Here is a 20,607-nt window from a genome sequence, read left to right as displayed (position 1 = left end):
TTATAAATCAAAGAGGTTCAAATACTTTTTAAAGAGTTATTATATGGTAAGAGGAGTTAATAAATATTGATTGTATATTATTTGGACAATATTTTTTATTGAAAAAAATTTATTAATAAAAATTTAAATAGAATTTTGTTGACAAGATTAAATATTATTAATTATTATTTTAATAAATTTAATTATAATAAAAATAATTAAAAAAATTAGAAAAGATTATATTTAAAAGAATAAAAATAATCTAATACAAGGACAATTAAACATATAATTATTTATACATACTAAAAAATCATATATTAATTTATACTAATATAAAATATATTTACAAAGAATATTAATGGAACTTGGCTTATTTATTAGAAAGAATTGTTTGAATATTATGATTTGTTGAACATGTTGTCTTACATCATTTTCATGTATTCTACTTAATTGAATATATGGTGAATGTTAGAAACAAAAAATAATTTTATTATTGAAAGGTTGTAAATCATTGGTAGGATTACGATATGTTCTTTGTTTACACCATCTGAATTAAGGTTTAAACTTTTAGATGCACACTGGAATTAGGTTCAATCTTTGATCAACTTTGATTGATCAATTTCCCTTTCTCATAATAATTTAACCAAATAAAAATTTATTCTAATCTACTTAAATGGTAAAGGTAGCTATATGTATGTAATTGAACAAAAAGATTTATTTCACATATAATTTTTAACTAACTATGCATGTAAATAAATGTTTATATATGCTACAAAACCTATAATAAAGTATGTTATTATGAATCAAAGAGGTTCAATTACTTTTTAAAGAGTAATTATATGGTAAGAAGAATTCAATAAATATTGATTGTATATTATTTGGACAATATTTTTTATTGAAAACAAATTATTAATAAAAAATTAAATATAATTTTGTTGACAAGATTAAATAATTTTAATCATATTTAATTATTATTTTAATATATATTTAACAAAATTAATTATAATAAAATTATTAAAAATAAAAAAGATTATATTTAAATGAGTAAAAATAACCGATACAAGAATAATTTATATATAATAAAAAATATATATTATTTTATACTAATATAAAATATATTTACATATAATATTTATGGAACTTGGCTTATTTATTAGAAGAATTGCATGAATATTATAATTTGTTGAATATGATGTCTTACATCATTTTCATGTAGTCAACTTATTTTAATAATTAATGTTTGTTTGGCATTGTGAAATTGATTTGTCATCTGAATAATTGGAAAAGTTAATAGAACAAATGAAATATGGTTGAATGTATATTATATATTTAGGATGATCTTGTGATTATTTTGTGTGGGATTGATATTGAATGATAAAGTAAATGGATAGTAAAGACATTAAGTGTTGCTATGTTAATATTAAAAATAATAGAAAAATAATCATTTACAATAAACGAAAAGGTTAGATTTTGGGTTTCATTTTTTACTTATATGTTATTATGGTGAAGTTTCTTTTGAATTAGAATAAATTATAGGTGGACGATGATTTATATTCTACAAATAATTATGGATATAAGTAAATCACAATATAAAGATACATATATTCAGTTTGGAAATTTTGAGAAGAGAAAAATTGGTCAGAAGTGACAAATGCATTTCCTTCATTTTTTTTTGGAATGTAGGAACACTTATCAATATGAAAATTGCACTCCATACAATTCATATCTTCCTAGCACTTTGTGATGATGGATACCTCCAACAACATGCACTATGCATGTTGTTTGTGGAAGTTCTCTATACTCTCACCCACTTTTGCTTGCAATCAAAAGATTGGATTTCTCTCAAGCCTCCCTTTCCCTTGATTTGATATTTTCAAATTCTTAAATAAATTTTGGAAGGTCCTTTTTGTGTATAGGAAGACTCAAGAAAAGGAAATTAAAAAAGAAATCGAACTAATTGTTTCACATTTTTATTTTTGCTATTGGGATGAAAGTGTCCCTTCCAACAATTGCGATGATATTTTGATAACTATCACTTTAGGGGATTAACACTTTTGAAACCACCCCCTAATACAACAACATTCTCATACAATTAGTTTTGCTTGGATACTTTAGAGGAAAACTTTTAAATTTAACTCCTATTATTAATATTTCATCTCCCAAAATATTCATGTGTCTAAAAGTCACTCACAAAGATTTGAGATGGGAAGCATCGACTCACTAACTATTTACACTAGACAAATTAGACAAATGTAAAAAAAAAATATATAGAATTATTTTTTTCTTAATCAAAACTAATGGTCATAAAAAGAAGTGTGAAAAAGAAGTTAGTTGAGCTCACAACAAAAGAAGAGCCCTATCCAAACTATGTTGTAGTCCCTATTATCAACTATAATAATTCTCCACCTCAATCAATAACTGTGCACTTTTATGTAAAAACACCATATATATATACATAAATAAATTATTTATAAACATCGAAAGATACATTAAAGAAACATATAAATATTGAGTTTTAACTTATAAGATATAATATAATATTTTTTTTAAAATTTTCATAAAGCTAGAAGATAGTCTACTAGACAACAAAACTTTTTACTTTTTTCTTTGTGATTTTTTAATCTTTTGCCATTCAATTTGATGATGATTTCTCCCATTTTCTTAACTATCTCCTCATTGAATACATCACATGAAACAAAAAATATGACTAAATTACTTGTGTACCTAACTTGTATGTCATTGTAAGCTTTATGTTCAGAAATAAGGTGCTTTTCCATTGCCCTAGTTATGTAAAGGAAAAACTTCCCATACCTCTTTTGACCTTTTCCATCTACTTGTTTCATTCCAAAGATAATATGAATTAATCATCAAGTGAACTCTTAAAATCCTTGTTCTCCAAGAAATATTAACCTCTAGAAAGATTAGTAATTATTTCTTCTTTCTCCCTAAAGTCTTTTTCCACTATCTCAAAAAAAGCTTTTATTTTTTTACTATTTTTACTCTTTGTTCGCTGACCTGAAAGGTAACTCAAAGCATTCTAAAGACCATGACCATCTATTTCACGGACGCAACTATTCTAGCTCCAAAACCGTTCATGTTATTGACACCCTGAAAAAATCACAGCTTTCGCGATCAATAGTTTGTAATACACCCGTAACTATATGTTATGCTACTTTCTATAATACCTTAATACGTTTTTGAAACCAGAATAGCCACCGCTTCTATTTCACTCCATTTAATAATGGAACAAAGTCTCCCAACTTAGTACAATTAAAAAACCCACCTTGACAAAATCTTCCAACTTAATACTTTAAAAAACCGCACCTAAATTATTTTGACAAAATCTTCAACTTAATACATTAAAAAAAACCACCCATTATTATTTTTCATAAAAAAAAAGTCCTTTATGGTGGGCCACTTGTTTCCATCCATCTCGTGACGGTGACAAAGACTAATACAACTAGTAAACACATAAAGTGACGAAGCTGTCATACAAAGGGGTTGATTCCACATGATATCTACCAAAAACATTCTAAAATAAATAAACAGGTTCTATAAAATTTAGTATATCTGCCATTAAATTTCGGACATGGTCTCCAATTTTCACGTTGATGGGACAAAATCAATTTTTATAACGATAAATTCCGCTTTTCTCAATTTTAAGCATAATCGGTGCACATGTCGACAAAAATCTAATTCAAAATGAAATGAAAAATTAGCCCAAAAGCAAGGCTGGTCAATTTCCACCTGAACCTCCGTTGTTTATATGAAGAAACGAAAAAATCTCACAAGAAAATAAGGAAAAACTGTTTGGCTGATTCCATTTAACTTCACAAATTACGGAATTCACCTACTGGAAAATTTAGCTATGACACGTAGTAAATACGGCCTGCCATTGAAAACAAAAAGAGCTTTGATCTCCATCTTTGAACATTTTAGACACCGCCTGCACATTAAAAAATTATTACCAAGTATATTTGAATAAAAAACTGAGCGGCAGAAGTATCCTTGGCTCTTTTTCTTTCTGTATTTTAAAGAAGCTTCGAATTTCAAGACTGGAAAAACTATGCTTTACTTTGTATCATTGGCATAAACATGGAAGTGCATTTGCAGAGAGAAGAGAAGAGAAGTGGGAATTTAGAGCAGTCAATTAGTTGGTACAGTGACTTCAGACAAGGCAGGTAGACATTAATGGTTACAGACAGTTATGATATGAATGACAGTGTACCCTCTTCATCAAGGTGTTGTTCCCTCCTCTTCTTTATAGTTTTGGTGTTGTGCGTAGAACCTGGTTATAGGTGATCTGTGAAGGGGGAAAATGAATGTAGGCAGATCATTGGCAGAGACTCCAACATGGTCTGTGGCCACTGTTACTACTGTTCTGGTGGGGATCTGTTTCATTGTGGAGCGCTCCATTCACCGTTTTGGGGAGGTACTCCAATCTGATTTCAAATTTGGGTGACAGGGGGGATTGATTTTGTTTATTGTCTACATCTACATTGGTATTTTTCTTCATCAACATTCTTGTTGCATAGCCCATAATATTCAGAGCTTGGACTTGTAGAGAGAATCGGATGAATCGATGACTTGTTTTGTCAAGCAGTCAAAATTTTCTCCAGTTACATTTTAGGATCTCTTGTAGATTTGAATGGTGATTTTGGCTCTCATTGCATCATTCCTCGGACAACTCATTTCTTATAGCAGTTTTCTGATCTATGGGTAACTTGAATAATTCATTTGGCATTAGCAGATGCTATTTCAGACGGGTTAAGAATTATTTCTAAATCTAATGAAATGAATAATTTTATAGATCATTCGTTAATCTCTGGTAACTGTATTTTAAGGAAGGTCATTCATCCTTTTATATACTTCAACTCAAGTGTGCCTGGCAGGTCGCAGCTTATAGATTTTAAAAACTTCTGTCTGGATAGAACTCTGTTCAAATTTCTCTCATGTCTGGAGGCTTGTGGTATAGTTCCCTGTTAACATGGATTAGCTATTAATTATATGTTTAACTTTAAACAAGGCTGTAACACTTGACCTATGAATTAGCTTACAATTAGTTATATATTCATAAGAGAGACTTTATAAGTTTAGGAGCAAATAGTTTCCCAACTATCTCTGAGATAATTGCATATCAGCAAAGTTTTAAAAATTTGAATCAGACCCTGGATTTCGTTTTAGTTACTCCTTAAATATTCTATGATTTCGAGGACTCTTAGGACAGGCCCGGATATCAATTTTAATGTGTATTTCCTTGGCTCTTTATTTTAGATTATGATTTTCTTTTCCCCGGTTGACGTTAGTGGCTTAGGCTGCTCTGGTTAAAGGTGATCATATTCTTGTATAGGAATTTTTCATTCTCATTTTGTTGTTTAGCAGACACTCCCTGTATTAAGATTATATACACTAGATGCTTCTTGAATCCCCACATTGTGTATCTGTTTTTGTGCAGTGGCTGGCTAGAACAAAGCGGAAGCCTCTCCTGGCAGCTTTAACTAAAATCAAGGAGGGTGGGTACTCTTTCTACTCTGCAATTTCCATAAATAATTCACTAATGTGAGTATATGTTTTGTAAATATGTGAAGGTTTCTGTGTGTGTGTTGGAACAGAGCTGATGTTACTGGGACTTATGTCACTTCTTTTGTCTCAATCGGCTAGATTGATATCTGGCTTCTGTGTAAAGTCATCCCTATTTAGTAGCAAATTTTATCCCTGTTCGAGGGAGGACTTTGACAGGAAAGCAAATCCTTCAGAAAATGATACATCTCTAAGCCACTTGTATCCTAAACATTACCAGACACATTTTTCTCATGGAAGACGGCTTGCTGGTATCAATTACTGCAGTAAGGTATGATTAAATGGAAGCGACTTATTTAGATACATTATATTAGAAAAAAAGAAAACTATTTGGTTTCTTTGGTTTGGGCATGGGCATTACCTATGTATTGAAGACAAAGTTATATTTTGAAATTGATATTTGGGTGTTTTTAGGGACACGAACCTTTTGTTTCATATGAAAGTCTTGAGCAGCTGCATCGTTTTCTCTTCATCCTTGGAGTCACACATGTTTTTTATTGCTGCTTAACTATGCTTTTTGCAATGATCAAGGTAAATTTACATGCTCTTCTCTGAAAATCGAGTTTGGAATCATCTGGCTTTTTTGCTGTTCTCCTCTGTACCATGAGCGGCTGCCCTGTTTGGTAGAGGCTTTAGCTTCAACCTCTAATTTTCTTTGGTTTCAGATCTATAGCTGGAGACCCTGGGAAATCGAAGCTCATTCAAGACTCATTGTACCTGGTAAGTCAATGTTTATCTTACTCGATAATATTGAGAGTTGAAGGACAGTAACATGATGCCTCTTTCTTCTATCTTAGACGCACTCCCATTCCATAGAAGAAAGAAGCAATACTTGAAGTTCGAGAACTTGCACAAAAATTTGTCAAACACAATAGAACTGTGTGCCAAATTTATTCAGGCATCAGGGATCAAGTTCTTTCCATCTTGCAAGGGAAAAAATTCAAAAATATTAATAATCTTAAGGGATTTTTCTTTGGTAAAGATAATAAACTTAGTTTCTTGCAATTTTTCTTGAAGAGACATAAAAAATATTAATCTCTTAAACTCTTCAGTCATGTATCCACAACTTTCCCCTGATTGTTCTGATATACAAGAGGATCCCCTATGCTCTGACCACCTGCAGAGTTGGAAAAGGCAATTGTGTATCACCTCTTAAAACTTAAGTTAATGTAGTAAGATGCTCAAGTTAGTGAACCATAAATTAGTTCTGCTTGTCTGCAGATTTTGTTGCTGGTTGCTGACCTAAAAGGCTAAATCTTCTCTTCACTTCTCTGAACAGGTTAATGCTATTAAAATACTATGCTGTCTTAGCATAATAATAAACTACTTGTCCTTTGCTGAAAAGTATCCATTAAAGAGGACAATTAGGTCTGTCTGATTCCTTGGTGTTTCTAAACCTCGGATAGGATTTTTGTGAATATTTTCATGTGACAGTTTAGATTCCTGAATATTCGAAGGATCATTGAGGAAGCCTGCTGAGGAAATATTATCAGCATGAAACTTTGCTAGTAATGGTAATGTTGGTCTCTTGAATGTAGCATTTATGTCTTTTTAGCATGCAAGTAGAGGGTTCAGAAATCTGTTTCACAAATGAAAGTGAAAGCATGATCCAAATGTCTTGCAACATTCTGTCCAAAACACAGAACATGACTAATATTAGCAACACAGAACATAACACATTACATATAAAATCACCGTTTTGCCTGGGTTCATCTATACATTTGGATAATTAAAAATATTGCCAGAATCAAATATCCGTTGTCCAACTCAAATTAATGCATTTACACATATTTCTTAAAATATCATCACATCTATTTCAAGTTCTTGTTTAGTACATTAATTCATACCGTCAAGTTAAAAGGTTCAATATCATTCTTGAATCCAAGAACTTGCTTAATTACTGAAGAGATTATGTCACAACCAATCATGAACCAATTCTCCTTGAATCCATCTGCATCTTCTGATATTAACTTCATTGTCGTTCAAATTCTAGTGAAAGGATGATGCTTAGTCCTGATTATACCATATTCCCATCAACATCTTGCTCATCTAATTAGTGGACATGAAGACATCCACTCAATACGTGTTCTCATAAATTCATGATTCTGTTGTCCATCCATTCATTTGGTGGGTAGTACACTAATGCTGCCATAATGATTTATTTGAATATTAATTTTAATGAATCTTCTTTTGTAACATCTGAGAACAGCATAGTCAGATACTGCATTATTTTCACTGTTCCGCCTTTCATCCTTCTCTGCTGATTTGCAGTCTCAACGTATTCTGCTCCTTTGTTTTCCCATACCTCTTACCTCATGTAAATAGTTTCTGCAACCTTACCCACTCTACTACCCACCATTGAATAAAGAAGTATTTAACGTTGTGTAAAATGTCATTTGGGATCTGAACCTTGTGTTCTTACTATTATATTGTTGAAATCTAAAGCACAGTTCTATCTTTACGATTATCTCCAATTAACTTCTATAATTCCGTGGAACCATCCTAATAGAACTATGACAATCTCCATAAACTTTCATCTAATGATTTTGTATCACTTCATGACCTTTCTTGTACAAGAAACCTTGAATAAGCAACACACCATGATTGAACCACCAACTGATAAAAGTACCAGATCCTTTCAATTGCCCTTCCTTGAGAAGCAGTGGTTTCCATTGCGGTAATTTTTTGAAGAAGTTGTGGAAATTTGTTGGAAAATTGTGCTTTTGCAAATCATTTCTCTTGGGGAGGAACTTGACCTTCTTTGACAATCTAGTAAGAGGCATCTCTTGATTTCATGTGCATTTTACCAAAGAGGGATCTTTTGATTTCATGTGCATTTTACCATGGCAACAATATTATGATTTTCAACTGAGATATCGCTATCAGAATTGATATCTATTGGTTGAAGTTATTCAACACCATTTCATATATCCAACAGAGGTGCAAAGTGATGGCTTGGGTTCTTCATCGAAAATTTAGTGCATGCCAAGATAAGGTAAAAGATTAAGTTCAAAGGAATTATCTCCAAATTTCTCATTAATAGTGTACAGGTCATACTGAAGAGGATAAAGGTTGGACTGAAGAGGATGGATCTTTCAAAAAGTTCCTGTGAACCTCTCCTTTCACAAATGATGCTATACTCAGTCACCAACCTTGAATGTATGTGGTGATTAAAGTTGATCATGGTGTTGCTTGTATTTGACATTAAACCTTTACAGAATGGTTTGCACTTGCTTTTGGATGGGCTCGATTAACTTAATTTTTGTCAACTTTCTTTTGAGTTAAAGTAGTTGTAGATAGTGCTATAGGATAAGCTACATCAGTGAGTGCCAATGGTTGGAAACCCAAGAAAACCTGAAAAGGGCTATGCCATGTAGAGTTGTGCAGAGCTTTTTTGTATCCGTGTTTAGTGGAAGGAAGACCTTCATCTCAAGTGCACTTATTTTTGAAATTTAATATTCTGAGAAGATACATGATCATCCTATTTACAACTCCTGTTTGTTAACATGAGGATGGTGTGGGAGCCTTTGTTAGCTTTGTGTTCATCATTGACCAAAGCACTTTCTAGAAATGGCTCAAGAATCTTGTGTATCTTGATCAGATATATTGGTAGATAGTAATATAAAGTGAATCCATAGATTTTGAAAATATAATTGAGTGATTCTAAGTTGAGATAGTATTTTAACAATGCGCAATAATTACCATGAATGAGACTCTATCAGCTATTATGTAGACACAATTATCTCTATGCTTATGAGTATATATTCTGCGCTTTGTGTTAGCCAATTTGGAAAATACATAGAGAATAGAGGTTTGTTTTAATTTTACAACATATGATCTAAGGTGCGGTTAAAATAAATACTTGTTCAAAGCTGTAAGACTCTTTCAACACCAGAATGACATGTGGCCTTAGTGAAGAGTGATTCTCATAATGCTTGCCTTGCATTGTACAAACAAGTGACCTATATGATGTTGAGTTCATCCTATATATAGTATTCCACAATTGTGAGGGCTATCCAATGCTATATAGATATCTTTTGAATTAGATTTCTAAAATTCTGGCCAAGTTTTGGTCTCATATCACACGTGTTATCATGCCCCTGCCATGACAATAAATTCTTTGATAAAAAAATAGTCTTTTTAAAGACTTCACAATTTTCTGAGACATAGTATAGATCAGGTAGCAGATTGTATGATTGAAAGGAGTACTAATTGGTCTAAACAGTCAGCAATAGAAGGAAACAATTCTCTCCCATCAGTATACACAGCGCTCAATACACAATAAGGAAAGCACATGTTTTGTATACGAATATTGGTCAATCCTTGAAATGAGTAAGAGTGCAAGGTTTGTCCTTGGAAATGGGTAGGTCGAGTCAGGAATTCAAGTTTCGAGTTTGGAATCCATGAACAAACATCAGGACTGAGAATGGGGGATCAAAAAATGCTGAATGTTGTAAAGTGTTGTCAAAAGTGTCAAAAAATTGCAAAATAAAATGTTGCAAAAATGTTGTTAAGGACAAGATGTTAGGAAAATTGAAAATTCGAAATGCTAATTGTGAAAATAATAAAAATTCCAAAGATATGATATCAATACAAGGAAAATTACTTGTCAAGGTTGGATTTTCCGAACTTGAGAGGAGAGGAAAATCAAAAGAATTTTGTGAAAATCCTTGGACAAAATGAAAAATTCAGGGAAAATCCTTGTTTGGAATATGGAATTCCAAGTTGAAATGTCAAAATTCTAAGTTGAATGGAGAATTCCCATTCAAAGATCAAATTCCATGGTTGGATGTGGAAATTCACAAAATTCGTTTAGAATCCTAAGGTGAAGTGTGGAATTCAAAATTAAAATGATCAATGCCTTATGCAAATGTGGAATTCCTAAATTCAGATGTAAAATCCAAGGATCAGACATAGATTCACATTCAAAATTATTTTTTTCTTAGGCAATTCGTTGATTTCCTCGCCAAATTCATTTTTGCATTTATTTATCCTTGAGCAACTTGGAAATGCGCTCAATAATCGTTGTCTACCCTTCACTAGCACTTGGGAACTCCTTGATTCCTTGTTGATTACATCCTCTAGTCCGGAACTATAAGTCACATTCGCCATAGTCAGGAACTATAGGTCACATCCGCCCTTTAGTTCGGAACAACCTTGCTCTAGCGCTCACTAGTCCTTCATATCTTGTCAAGTATGCCCTTAGTTTGGAATTAATTTGGGCAAGTTAGAAGTTAGCTTAAGAATCCTTGTCTATATCTCAATTGCGCCTTTTAATCCGGAACTATAGGTCACATGAATCCTATAATCCATAACTATAGGTCCCATGAGTCATATAATCCGAAACTCCTCCCTAGCGCCTAGTTGTCCATGACTACATGCAAATCCTGCCAAGGAGGTTTTAAAGGGATAGGTCAGCTCAAAATGGAGAAATTCAATTTGAAATGCAAGAAAACCTTGTTTAGGTCGGCTCCATCAAGAGTTTTCAATTCAAAGTTTGGAGTGCTATATGAGAGGGATTTAAAGAGCCTCATTTCCACAATTTAAGACATCATTCCTTGCAAATCAGTGCAGAAAATCAGATTTAAGGCAGAATTAACTCATGAGCAATGTGAAGTATGTTATGAGTTGGAGCGCTCAAACTGGCATTTATATCTTTTCAAAGCAAGAAAATCAAAATCCATGAAAAGAGGGCCAACTTGGTAAAGAACAAGAAAAATGTTGAGTAAGGCCGACCTAGTTGGAGAAAACCTTCAAAAAACGTGTGCATATAGAAAACCTTCAAAAAACATGTGCATATCAATCAAATGCAAGTGCTCAAACACATAAGGATGGCTGACTTGGATGAAATCCTCCAACATACGTGGCGTTCAAGGCAAATTTCCAGCTGGCCTTGCAAGAGAATCAAGAATGATATATAAGTTTGAAAGGAAAAAAGCAATGAAATGAAAGGCTAGCTGAACCCTTTGAGAGAAGGTCAATTTGTCCCTTAAACACATATAAATGAAAGGCCAAAAGAAACCATTTCCACATTAAATCTATTCCATTCTAAAGCGGATTCAGGAAGAGCGGATCCAAGTGAATTGCAGGCAGAGTAGAAGTGAATCTTTACTGCAGATGGTGCGAATTTAGAGCAAGAAATCAAACCCAAAAGCAGGTGTTGAAGTTGAAAAGGAAAGGGGTTGATGACAAAAATTGCAAGGAGACAAGTGTTTGAAGGGAATGCAAAGCAATATACCCAGTCTTGATGTATTTTACTTACAGAATCAGACATTTTCAGACCTGAATAAGAGCAATTTCTGGAATTCTCTAAGTAATTTCCAGAAATAAAAATCAGATTGTAAAAGAATTGTTAACATCATTTTTGAGATTGGTTTCATGATTGATGTAATAATTGATAAGTTTCAAGTGCAATGTTGAATTAACATCACAATAATTTGCATCTCACTTTATTCATAATCTTGGCTCAAAGTTTTCTCTTTTTATGGGATTGCAAGGAAGGTGAATGAAAAGGAAGGAACTCACAATGCAAGGAGAAATCAAGGTGGAATCCAAGATTAATGGAACATGGAAAGAAAGACTTCACAACATGTAAGAGGACTAGTTCAAGTTCAAGGTGGATATAGAGAGGACAATAATGTGAAAAAGGAAAGCATTCACAATTCAAAAAGGATTTCAAGATGGTGATAAAGAGGGAGCTGTTCAAGGATTACTCTACTAGGATGGAGTAGAACATTACTTTATGAAGAGGATTCTACAATGATCAAGGTGAAGGACTCAACAAGATTAACATTCAAGACGACATCAAGATGCACAAGTACATGACATTACAACATGAATAGGATTGCTCTACGATGAATTGCTCAACAACATCAAGATGAAGACAAAGTCAAGGACATGGCAACATGAAGTCAATAACTTTTCAAAGGATTCCAAGAAAGAGGATAGCGAAAGAAGAAAATCAAGATGTTCAAGAAGATGAATTGTGACCGAGGAGGACATTGTGATAGTTTCAAAAGAGTTAATCAAAGTTAGAAACTTGATCAAGATGATGCAATATGGGAATATGACCCATCACAATGAGTCAAAAGATTGGATGATATTTAGTATCAAGGGATATTGATAAGGATGCAATGACTTCTTTGTGATGATCTACAAGGAGTGCAAGCTGATGTGGTGCCCATTCATCATCAATCGGTCAAGTTATTCCAAGTCAAGGCATTCAGGTTCATCAAACCTGACTCATCAACAACTATATATGTGGAAGGCACTAAATTTAATGTAACAAATCCTCTTTTCTCATTGGTCCTTTTCCCTCAAAGGACGTACATTCAAGATTTGTAATTTTTCCATTGGAGGACATTAAATGTAAGGTGGTGGTTGTTGTAACTACCTCAATTAGGGTTTCTTAGAATTATCTTGGCTGTTGATCTACAATCAATCCGGGCCATTCATTTGTAATTGAGAGATCTATAAAAGGCTTGTTCTTCTCATTTGTAAAAGTTAGTGGCTGATTATTAGGAGCCAACAGTAGAAGTAGTAGTAGTAGGAGGAGATCAGAGATTGTTGCCAAGACTATGTCGAAATAAATACATTATTTTCATTGAAGATGTGGTGGATCTTTGTATGAGTTTCAACATGTTGCATGGTTTCTACTTCTCAAGTTTTAGATTTGTTTACATGGAGTTGATTATTTGAATGGAAGATCTTATTGTTGATTAATGGTGAAGCCTATATGTTCATACCATTTGGAATTTATTGATTGCAAATTGCAATGCATGGTTAGTTTGAAGTTTGAACTCATAACAAAAGCTTAACTTCAATTGCTCTATGCTCATTGTTCATGGTGTTGATGTGCATAAGTGATTTGAAAATAATTTGCGTATCCTTAGGAGATTGCACCATCTTTGTGTAGTTGTTTCCTCGTGGTGAAACAAAGCTTGGTATGGTTTCACTAATTCAGCAATCATTTCTTGCATTGTTAGAAGTAGATTAAATTCCTAAGCCCTCATCTTTTTGCATTTTATGTTAAAAGATCTTTCATAGAATTAGTTGGAGAGCCTTATTGCAAAATCATACGTTATGCAAAGGAAAAGAATTGATAAAGTTCTCAAATGATTATGTAAGTCCCTTTGTGTTACTAGCAATATCACATCATACATTGAGTCTATCCATCATAAATTTGCAATGTTCGCATTGTAAACCTTGGGGTTGCCTTATTTGATCACATTGTTTAGCATATGAGGTTTCCTTGTTCAAGAGAGGATAGAATAATTAGTATTTTATTTTGTGCTCAAGGTGTCATAAAAAACGAGAGTTCCGTGACTCGCCATGACTCGCCAAAACTCGGCGAGTCACGGGCCGAGTGAGACCCTTGGCGAGTCTTGGGTGGCTTGGACCTGGACTCGGTGAGTTTTGGCCGAGTCATGGCGAGTCATGGATTAGACGTCTTTGTAGGAAGGACCTAGGCTCCTCTGAGCCATAGACTTGTAGTTGTTTTACTTTTGATATATGTGTGGAACTAGAACATTTGAATTTTGATGTCATGGATTTCATATTCCATGAGTTTTGTAATATTTTTACATTTGACACTATTTATATATCTATGGTTATTGGTTGCTATTTCCTTCAGCTACAATTTGCGTTTATACTAATGTGATCAATGTATACTTGTGTATGTGATCAAATTAACTTCTATTTGATGATATTATTGTGTATTTAAGGTTTGTTTAATAAAGGGTGCACGAAACAAGTTTTAAATCCTTAAAAATCGCTAAATTTCTTGGGTTTTTCACTTTGCCGAGTCTTACCGAGTCTTGGCCGATCCGAGTTCCGAGTCTCGAGTCGAGTCACCCTTGTCGAGTCCGCGCCGAGTCCGAGTCCCGTTTCTATGTAAAAAACACATCAACACAACCCATTTATGGTCTCAAGATTGACATCTTTAACAAGTATTGGGAAAATTGATATATCCTCTACATAAAATAGTGAGCATTAACTTGAATGCCGATTTACTCTTGCAAATGTTTTGAATAGTCAAGCTCAACACATTTTTTGAGGGCAAGATTATTTTTCCCTCTCAGTCCTAGTAAACATGCTGCCCAAGATAATTTTTCAGGTAATTGATGAAATCCCAGTGTTTGGAAATATCACAAATTCTTTTTGTTCCATTGACTTGTGACACTTCAAGGGCATGCTAGTCTTTTATTGAACAAAATATTTTTGTACTGTTACATGTAAGGCAATTGTATATTCTTATGGCAAGCTATTCTATGCATTTTTTGTTGAAGAAATGCATCTTATATTACTCTATCATTGCTAGAGAACAAAATATTTACATCAGCAAAGCACGAGGATTACAAGGAAAAATCTTTCTTTCCATAGGAAATGAAAGAAGGAACCAAGGTTGACATCTACAGCATAGTGGGCAAATAACTCACATCCTTTTTAAACATTCAAGCTTATCTTGAACGACCAAAGGAAAATATTTCTAAGAAGTCACATCTTCCTTAAGCTGAGTGGTCTAGTATTTTCCTGAAAAGTAGCTTTGTATCTCTTCCTCGAAAAACCAAATCATATATCATAGACTATTGAAGTTGTCCTAAATCAAGTAACACTCCCCTAAAAGAAGTCCTTGCTAAGAATGAGGGACTATAAAAAGGAGATTGTATTCAATGATTTGTGATTTGAGTGTGTTTTTAAATAATTAATATAGAAATGTATTTACCTTCCAAATTTTCGAACAAAATCTCGATGGAAATATGCAAATTAATAGTAAATAGTGCATTATTATTGTGTAAAATTCTCCATATATATATGTTTATATCATTATTTAACTTTTTTATGCAGAAGGCACAAGGACCAAAGTGGTGATGAGGCGCCAGACTACTTTTGTGTTCCATCATACAGCACATCCTTGGAGTAAGAACAGAATTCTTGTTTGGGTGGTAGGTTTGGACTCTTAAAAATTATCTTGCTCAATTCATTTGCTCATAAGTTTAGTTTATGAAACTCAGGCAGATGACCTCTATTCCCTCTTTCATCTTTTTATTTTTGTTTTAATTTTGTTCACTAAAATGAGGGCATTAATATTAAAAAAATGCGGATGGAACATTTTGAATCAATGTACATGACACATAGGAAGCTTTGTCAGTGTTAAGCATAGAATGTTAGTATTTCTTAAGTTCCAAATGAATAGAATTTCTCGAAAATAGACCTATTATCTCGAAAATAGACCTAGTATTTTTTGTATTTTTTTTCTATTCATGTATGCCCAATCAAGTTTACATATCATTTGCTGCCTAGAGCTTCTTCTTCAAGTTAACCACTCGTGTATCCTTGACCTTGAATAGCTTATTTGCATTTGCCAACTGTCTATTAAAAGGTTACTTTTCTGCTAAGTTACTGGTACCTCCAAGTTTTCCCCCAAATCCGGGTACGGTACGTTTCGGATTCGGATTCGACTTGGAATCCCTGTGGAATCAGACAGGGTTCCTCTTTTTTGCTCCTGAAACGTATCCCCATTTTGACCCACGAATCCCGACGAATCTGAGGTCGACATGGCGATTCCATGGAGTTTTTTTGATGAATCTGTGTCACGCACGAGGGGTTATTCATTGACTTAATGCATTTCGCTTGTCTTCGGCGGAGAAAATGGCACGACGCACTTGTCTTCAGCAGAGAAAGCCAGTGACGACACAGAGGTAGACCAGCACAGAGGTAGACGGAACAGAGGTAGACCAGCACAGAGGTAGACGACATAGAGGTAGACTAGCGAGGGCGCGACGGCACACGCACACGGCCAATTGAAATAATTTTTTTTTAATTTGTTTCTATAGTATTGGTGATGTCTTGTTTGTATTTTTATTTCGTCGATTTATTTTGTTTATATTTATTTTCTATAGTTTTGTTTATGTATTCTTTGTATTTTTTATTTATATTTTGTATTTTTATTTTTATTTTGTATTTTAAACAAAATAAATGGAGCCTTGATATAAATTTATTAATTTATGATCTATATATTAATTTATAATTTTATACAAATAATAAATGTTAAATATTTATTTTTTATTTATGTGAAAATAAAATATTAATTACAAAATAGTTAAAATAATAATTATTAATAATACAAATCAAAATTAAATATAATATTTAATTTTAATCTATAGTACTATTATTTTAAATATGAATATTTTTTTATTGTGTAACTAATGTTTTATTTTCACATTAAATAAAAGTTAAATATTTAATTATAAGTTACTTTCATAATTAAATTTTAATTATAGGTTAATTTCATTATTAAAGTTTGTAAATATTTAAATATTGTTATAGGTTACTTTCATAATTATAATAATTTCACTTTCACTTTAAATTAAATATAAATATTTAACATCTATAATTTATTGTTTAATATTAAATGTTAATAATTATTTTTTAATTTGATGTAGATAGCATAATGGCAACCACTGCTAGCTCTATTCCTCAACGGATTTTCAAAACCAATCCAAATTCACCCATATGTGTATATATTTATGATTTTTATATCTTTTTGTACGGACGTACCCAGACGTACCCAAACCCCCCCAAAAATTGCCGTACCGGCGTACCGTACCCACGTACCCGTACCCGTGCCCGTACCCGTACCGGCAACTTAGCTTTTCTGGAATAAACTTAGTATTGTTCGTTTCTACTTGGTTACAAAGCATTTGTGCAATGTGAACTTGTTATTTTCTAAATATTCAAAAAAATTATTCATCTCCTTTCTCAATTTTATTAGCTGAAAAAGATCCCACTGTCTTATTGATATAAGACAGCTGGTCAGTAGTCTTAATAATTGTCTCATCATTTATCTTCTCTTCTATGATACTGCCTCTTATCAATACCTTATCTAATTGACTGTTTCCTTGTTGAATCCCGAGTCTTTGATCAAAGTAGGAGTAATATTGGGTAGTGGTTGAGACTTCTCAACTTCCTAATAGTTAGTCAAGACTTGTGACAAGTTCTGAAAGTTGGAGATGAACTCCTTGAAGGCCAATCAACCAAATTCCATTCTTTTGGTCTTCCATGCTGATAAAGAGAATTCAGGGATTGAGCAATTTTGCATCACCCAAATACAAGTTTTCCTGTTTTCTTTGTTTTGCTTTTGTGTTTGCAGGTTTTGAAAATCAAATTTGATTTTGACTTTGCAGTTCTAACAGTAGATTGCAGAGAGCTTGAATAAGACTCTCAGTAATGTGAACTCATTTGGCTGAGTCTTTGTTGCTGCACAAGAGTGCATATAGCTGAAGAGCAGTCTGAACTGTGTGGTAACTCCTAAGTGCGAATTCCTCATTTGGAGATTGTTTGGCAATACAGTGAGTTCCTTTGCACATGCTTTGCATCTAGATTGGTGTAGGATTTTGATCATTGGAGATGTTTATTCTGGAGCTTTCTATCTATTTCCCTTTGTGTGTGGAAGGATGGGGGCTGACTAGAGGGTGCCATCCAACACAAGTCCATTTAGAAAATGTAGTATGACACTGACAAATGAGGAGGCCTAGTTAGATTTGAGATTAAGGATTAGAACTTTGAAATTTGTTTAATGAAAGGTTGTTGCCTTTTATTGGGACCATTTAACAAATTTTCAAAACCCTCTATATATGTGTAAGGTTAATACATTGGTAGGATAGTTCAGATAAGGGAGAATTCAGTTGGTTTGCCTTGATTTAGAAAGTTTATTATTCTGAATGATAATTGAATATTTCCTATCCAAACTGCTATGTGTTTGGCTTCTCTATGTTATGTGCTGTTTTCTTGTTCTTAGGTTAGGCAAACCTCAAATGGGTTTTCTGACCTTGGCATTGCATCAGATGGTCTCAGTGCAGGTATAGTTCTTATGCAGTGTGAATTTTGAAGAGTCTCCATAGTGTGCCTGTCTTCTGTAGGATTGCAATTTGGAGTTACCATAGTAGTTCTTCTGTGACATATTGTCAACACACCTCCTAGAAGCATTACCTGAAAGTGTAGAGCTAGAGTTGCCAATATGGCTGGGAGGATGGATTATCACTCATTAAGTTACGTAATCACAAAGAGCAATGCAAATCAGATTGGATGCAAAGGAGGAAGATAGGTGTAAAGGGTTTGTTCAAAGAGAAGACCCTATTGAATGGGGTTATGAATTTGATCTCCTATAAATTTAGATAAAATTTTTGTATCTTTTGGAGGGCTTAGGGTCACCTTGATGACTAAATGTTTTGGTAGTACTTCCCTCTGGTTAGGTTGGCCCTACTTGAAACCTTGTTGTGTACCTAGGCACAACTTTTTATTAGAGTATTGTTTTAATCTATATACCTTGAGGATGCTTTGTTATGAACCCGTGAATAATTCTTGGTATATATTTTTCAGAATTTGAAATATTTTAACTAGATCTTGTAAAATTTCAAATTTCTTTTTTGTTTTTACATCAATGTTGATAACCTAAATTAAGACATGAAACTGATAAATGAACAATAGATTCTAGAACATTTTATAACTTATCATGGGATCTGAAATACATCAAAGTATTTTGCAACAATATAAGGAACAACAGTTGCAACAACAACACAAATTGAAACTGTTATATTTAAATTCACAACAACCCCTACAAATCATCAAACTTGAAGTAGTATGAAACCTGCAACCATGAAATCTCATTCACAACCTCAGAGTGAGATTGTCGTATAGGGCTAAAGGGGTCCGTTGACCCTTTAAACCAAATGGTTTTTGTCCTCTGATCTCTATCAAACCCAAGGCTTTTCATGCTTAGATCTGGTTGCTTGAACACAATTGTTCTAAACAATTTTTGACACAAGTTTTTGTGTAGAATTAAAGTTCGCTTACCCTTTGAACAATGAAAATTTGGCAATATATCTCATTTAGTGCATTTGAACAGCCCGGGGAAAATATCCATGTTTGCTTGTCATCACATAGGTCACCTATGCTTTTGATGTCATCAACATTAATGTGGTTGTGTAGAAATTGCCCAGTTGAGATGTGTAGAGGTACCTATAGGCATGAGGAAATTAAATTCTTCACGATTGCTTTTATGTTGAACATTAATGGTGTTTTTCAATTTGAGTGTGTAGGCTGGAGAAGAGCCCAGGAAATCTGTTGAAATGGTAGGAAAACTTCAATTGCGGCATTAACTGTAGCATGGACACCTTCATCTTTTATCGTTGGAGGTGCGTGTGGATTCATGCCTTTGGAATAAAGAATGATTAATGGGTGGGATAATCTGATTGGGTAGTTGTAGGGCCAAATTTGGTCATTAATGGCATCCTGGGTTGTGTAGGGAGGTAGGTGGGAGTGAACTATTCAAAACATTGGAGTTTTGGAGTTTCAGGGATTGAGGATTAGGAATGCCTCATAATCCATACCATTTTTGGGGAGTTGAGGATGGTGGGAAACAAGAAATCCATCCCTTAAGGCATAAGAATAAGAATACGTCCAAATAATATACAAGAACACACACAATTGGAATTTAGAATGTCTAAATTGATACGTATACATACATGGCATACAATGTCTCCAAGGGAGGATTAACTTACATAGTAAGATCTTATGAGAGATATGGTGGAGATCCCCTATTACCTTTTACAACATATACAAATAGCAGAAGGAAGGGGTAGGTGTCATGATTGATTCTGTCATTCAGGATCTCAACCACCCTCATAAGTTTAAGTATTTACCAAAAAATTAAACAAACTTAGAATTCATAATTATGTGATAGCATAGGTGCTAATGACACTATTTGTTCATGGTTATGTCTTTATTATGGTATACTCAATGGTGGAAAATAATGTCGTACAGATATAATCAATTTAAAATTTTAATGATGTTGCAATTAATTATTTTTAAGTGCTTTTATGTATGGTTTGTAACTTTCAATGGCAGTCCAACTTATGTAGACGTGATGCTCACTTTGATCACATTATTGAGGCTACAAAACTCGGCTAATACTGAATCTTGTTACATTCAGTGAATTGTATTTTTCTAATATGGACATTGCTGTTGCTAAATGTTAAGACATCTAAA

General features: G+C 33.2%; 1 protein-coding gene across 2 annotated transcripts in view; it reads left to right on the top strand.

The window, feature by feature from the left end:
- Positions 1–3,718: 3,718 nt before the first annotated feature.
- The window catches only part of LOC131072880 (MLO-like protein 4), a 67,661-nt gene continuing 50,772 nt past the window's right edge, over positions 3,719–20,607 (top strand). Inside the window, exons 1-6 of one of the 2 annotated variants that reach the window (XM_058009174.2) lie at positions 3,719–4,411; positions 5,435–5,492; positions 5,592–5,830; positions 5,974–6,090; positions 6,225–6,279; positions 15,406–15,503. In XM_058009174.2, the coding sequence (XP_057865157.1) occupies positions 4,298–4,411; positions 5,435–5,492; positions 5,592–5,830; positions 5,974–6,090; positions 6,225–6,279; positions 15,406–15,503 (681 nt within the window). In that variant the 5' untranslated portion in view covers positions 3,719–4,297. The remainder of the gene's footprint in view (positions 4,412–5,434; positions 5,493–5,591; positions 5,831–5,973; positions 6,091–6,224; positions 6,280–15,405; positions 15,504–20,607) is intronic. The other variant, XM_058009173.2, reaches the window with a different exon arrangement.

Source organism: Cryptomeria japonica, chromosome 11, assembly GCF_030272615.1.
Source record: "Cryptomeria japonica chromosome 11, Sugi_1.0, whole genome shotgun sequence".
In the NCBI taxonomy this organism is placed as follows: Eukaryota; Viridiplantae; Streptophyta; class Pinopsida; order Cupressales; family Cupressaceae; genus Cryptomeria; species Cryptomeria japonica.
The sequence above is the reverse complement of the archived record's forward strand: the minus strand, read 5'-3'. Positions and strand labels throughout refer to the sequence as shown.